This window comes from Panthera uncia, chromosome C2 (assembly GCF_023721935.1).
Source record: "Panthera uncia isolate 11264 chromosome C2, Puncia_PCG_1.0, whole genome shotgun sequence".
In the NCBI taxonomy this organism is placed as follows: Eukaryota; Metazoa; Chordata; class Mammalia; order Carnivora; family Felidae; genus Panthera; species Panthera uncia.
In genome coordinates this window covers 143554600-143559391 of record NC_064810.1, presented here as the reverse complement: position 1 = coordinate 143559391, position 4792 = coordinate 143554600, and the positions used below count along the sequence as shown (strand labels likewise).

The 4792-nt window shown below is 41.6% G+C and overlaps 1 protein-coding gene across 1 annotated transcript in view; it reads left to right on the top strand.

Annotated features, from left to right (window-relative positions):
* Nucleotides 1-4792, top strand: part of GADL1 (glutamate decarboxylase like 1) — a 167491-nt gene extending 162699 nt beyond the window's left edge. The window contains exon 15 of the mRNA XM_049629225.1: nucleotides 1939-4792. Coding sequence (XP_049485182.1) covers nucleotides 1939-2112 — 174 coding nt within the window. The 3' untranslated portion in view covers nucleotides 2113-4792. The remainder of the gene's footprint in view (nucleotides 1-1938) is intronic.

Below are 4792 nucleotides of genomic sequence, written 5' to 3'. Positions count from 1 at the left end.
AACCCTGCTTTCCTAATCTCTAAAGAGCTCAGATAAAATTTGTGACATACTTCCAGCAATCTGTAGAACTTGATCGTTCATATTTTTTCACTAACTTGACCTCTGACTTCATCTTCTTTTTCTATATTTTTTTCTTTCATGCTCATAGATTTTCTTTTCGTGTCTCATTATACGGTGAGAGAACACCAATACTTTGCTAGAATGGCAATGTGGTTGTGCTTAATGGATGTTTGTTTTTGCTGTCGTAGGCTTAGAGTAGTCCACGTTATGCAAGATTTAGGTTCTAAAATTAGCACATACGGGGGAAAAGTACTTAGTTAAAATTATCCTTACACACCCCTGGAAGGCTCTGTGGGTGAGTCTAACACATCCTGCCAATAGAGGTCTAAAACCCCCAATTTTTCCATAAGCTTTGCAATAGCTCAAGATGACGTTGAATGTTAGATAAAGTAGTTTGGCTTGTTTTCAGGGGGATATCTGACAAAACATAGGTATGTTTAAAAAGACTAGAATGGTGTGGGATGGTCATACCCTGAAATAGGCTTGCGGGAACAGAGAATTTTGCCCCTAACCTAAGGAATTTCAAAGCACATCATGCTTGGTGTTATTTATGTATGCTTTCTTCCCTTCTGAATTAAGTAAGTCTCATCTTTCTGAGGAGATGAGAACATAAACTCATTATATTTTCATCATATGTTCATGTAGACGCACTCAAATTTTGAAACAGTTAAAAGGAAAACGGAAAACCTTTGCTTGCCTTTCCAAGCCAGGAAGAGTGCGCTCTTTTAAATTGTTTGACTTGGTATTTCAAAGAGCAGCTTTGCTCTTTTAAAAGTTTATAACCTAGTTCTTGGGTGGTCACACTACCAATATGAAAATGGGCTGATTTTTCCATTTGGTTCTTAAATTGGACTAATTTCTTCAAACATTAAACTTTTAGAAAAATTTGTACAGTTGGATTATCAGGTCCCATTTTCCCTGTGTTACCTGGAAATCTTTAAAATAGGGGCTTCCTGTTTTATTCCTGCCTTTACACCTCTTAATAAAAGAGTGTTTATGTTTCACGCATACTATTAATAAACTAATATTAGTCTTCAAAGCAGAACCGTGCATAATATCTGTATTCATGTTTTCCTTTGTAGACTATCAATGCAAGACTGTTATTGTGTGTGTGTGTGTGTGTGTGTGTGTGTGTGTGTGTGTGTTTTCCCATCCAAGGCTAATTTTCTTTATTTAAGATGCCTGAACTGGAGGGGCATTTGGGTGGCTCAGTCAGTTAAGCATCCCAAACTTGATTTCGGCTCAGGTCATGATCTCAGGGTTTGTGAGTTTGAACCCCTCATCAGGCTCCACACTGACTGTCTGTAGCCTGCTTGGGATTCTTTCTGTCTCCTCCTCCCCCCTCACTCTCTCTCTCTCTCTCTCTCTCAAACTTAAATAAAACTTAAAAAAATAAAAACGTGCCTGAACTGGAAGAGTTTTTAGTTCAGACAAAGTTGGGAATGTGACATTTGATACAGACATTTGAGTCTGTGCTCTCTGGGGACACTGGGTTGTTTTGAAAGAGACAGCAGTGCCTAATGATTTAGGGTTCAGAGTGTGGGCTTAGGTGAGGCTACCTTCTCTTTCACTGACTTTTTCTGAACATGGGACCTCAGACTGTCTGATCACCTTGTACCTCAATTTCCTCATCCAAAAATGGGGATATCTGTATCTCCCTCATGAAGTCACTGTGAAGGTTAAATGAATTAACTGATCTAAAGCCATTGGATCAGCCTTCATATGCTGTAAGTTCTCAGTAGATCATTATGAACGTTGACCTTGTTGTGCGCAAGGGAACGGGGTCCACAGTGGATGCCAGTGAGTATCAGATGCCTGGTTGGAATGCAGCAGGAATGCGCTCTGTCTTTCACCGCCTCCCTCCTCTCGCCCGTGCAGGTGGCCCCAACCATTAAGGAGCGGATGATGAAGAAGGGAAGCCTGATGCTGGGCTACCAGCCCCACCGGGGGAAGGTCAACTTCTTCCGCCAGGTGGTGATCAGCCCTCAAGTGAGCCGGGAGGACATGGACTTCCTCCTGGACGAGATAGACCTACTGGGGAGAGACATGTAGCTGTGGCTTTTGGTTCCCCAGAGGCACGGGTCCTGTCCTGGGGAGGCTTTCAGATCCAGGGCATCTGGGGACACGGAGACTGTGGCCCTTCTGGTGAGAAATAGGAAAGGTGGCCTGGTCTGGCCTGTCAAAGCAGAAATGCTAAGCAAATAGTGTTAAGGACTCTTTAGCTGCCTGGGCACTAGTGTTGCTAGAAAGGAGGAAGTGAAAAAATGGATTTGCTCAAAAGTTGTCTTTAGGACACAGCCTCGAAGAGAGTTTATTTAGTAAGTACCACACAGGGAAGGCCTGGGTTCTAAGCTTCGATTGCCCTTTTCAAGAACATGTAAATTAATAGTTGAAAGCAGTGGTTCTCGAATTGGTGGTCCCTCCACTGGCAGCATCAACATTGCCATGGAACTTGTTAGAAATACAGGTTCTCAGCCCCGCCCAGACCTACCGAATCAGACCCTTTATATTTCAAGTGCGACTCAACATTCTATATTTGAAGTAGCTTTCCAGGTGATTCTGAGGCAAGGCAAAATCTGAAACCAGTGGCTTAGCGCAACCTTGTGAAGACTGAATAATAACTCCGATGTTTTGCCAGCAAAGAGATAGCTAATATTTCAGCAACCCCTGAGTCAGTTTGAAAATACGGCCATGGCATCTGTAGCACAAGTGTTTAGGGGCATCAGAAGTATATATATTTTTGAACAGAGGAACTGTTTAAGATGTTTACAAAGATGTATCTTTTATGCAGCTGAATGTTTATTCTCAAAAGTTAAAATTAACCGTTATCTATTCTAAATTACTTAAATTAGAGATAAGGATAAGGACACTTTGTAGCATGGCCTTTTTAATGAAAGCAATGGTACTAATTCACTTCCCAAAGCGCTTGTGCCATTAGCTTGGAGTAGACATTAGATACAGATGTCTCCAGCTATGTATCTCTCTCGGCGTGAGGGGCCCATTTCTTATCTTATTCTCTGCATATAGGAAATAACCAGAATGAAGTCCAGGGTTATACAACATTCCCTTTATCAAGCTTTAAAACGTCAGTGTAGACTATTAAGTGGTTTATATTAGGCAGAGAATCTGGGAATTGGAGGCCTTTTCAGTGCAGACACCTCCTCTGTTCCTCTTGGGAGCGAGTGATTGTAATTCTGTCTCTGATCCTGGTCCTGGGTTTCTAGGAGAATTCTATTTGACTAAGAAATAAACAGAATTCAGAGGTGTGGGTGCGGAGTTCCACAGGTAAGGTTGTGAATCTGATTAGAACTCTGATTTGGGAGGCAAAAAAGATTGAAGAGTATTAGACTTCGCATATTCAATAAGCTTCCATTCGATATCGTCAACTGTGTTGATTACATTTTGAAGAGTAAAAAGCAGATGTGTACTATTGCTCTATTCCATGTTTTCGCTTCAGGGTGTGTGCTTTCTCAATATCTCCATCAGTCAAAGAATATTTTAATCTTTCTCTGAATCACTTTATTCTCTGGTGATAACTATTTGTGTGTGTGTGTGTGTGTGTGTGTGTGTGTGTGCGCGCGCGCGCGCGCATGTGTGTTTTACATATCTTGTTGCTTCTTTGTTTTAATGTCTACATAAAATGTTCCCGAAATTGATATTTGCAATAACTCAGGTCTCATGAAATAAAAAGCAACATTAGCGCCCACTGAATGTTACCGACTTTTCTATTCCTGTCATCTCCTCTTTACTGGGTTTTCTCAATGCATTTTAGAAGTGAATTGAGTTCCGCTGGGATTTTAGCTAAATGATTGAATGAGTCGGTTGGAAGCTGTCTGTTTTTTAGCCAACACCTTGAGTAAAATGGAAAAAGCAGTTATGGCAAAGTGGGGATTTGCCTCTTGTTTTGTCTTCTATCGGGAACCCGATAGCCATGGCTCAGCTCCCGTTGGACCTTTTCTTGAGAGATGATAGTTCCTTGATCAATGAAAAGAATAACTGTTACCAGATACTTTAAAAAGTCCATTCTTTGATCCTTCACATATTCAGATGCACCACCCCCAATCATGTATTTGACTGAATGGTCAAGAATAATTTTCTAACAAAAGGTTAATTGTAATTCATTCACTCCTTGAACATATAGATGGTGTGCCTAGTACATCCTGGGCAACTATCTAGGTGCCAGGGATATGCAGTGAATGAGACAAAGTGCCCGCTCCTCTGAGGCTTTCAGTCTAGTTGAGGCAGACAGCAAGTAAATATGTGACAAATCAGGTGGTAATAAGAATTTTGAAGAAAAATTAAGGAGAATAGAGGGGAAGAGTATGGAGAGGAGAGAAGCGTGTGCTATTGGAGAAAAGTTGGTTGGGGTAGGGCCTCTCTAATAAGGTGACATTTGAGGGGAGACTAAGGAAGTGAGGGAGGGGACCATCTGGGTGTCTGGGGGAAGGGTATTCTAGATTGAGGATATGGTCAGTGAAAGGCCTGAGGAGCAATATTCTTAGTATGTTCAAGGACCACTGTGGAGGTAAGCGAGGCTGAAGCAGAGGGAATCATGGAGTGAGTGGTAGATGATTGCATCACAGAAGTATCTGGGAGTCAGTACACTGGGCCCTGTGGGTGGGGACTTAGATTCAGGCAGAAATAACATTGGACAATCTGAACAGGGTATTGATGTGATTCAACTTCTATTTTAGAAGGGTCACTTTTTTTTTAATTTGAGAGAGAGAGAGAT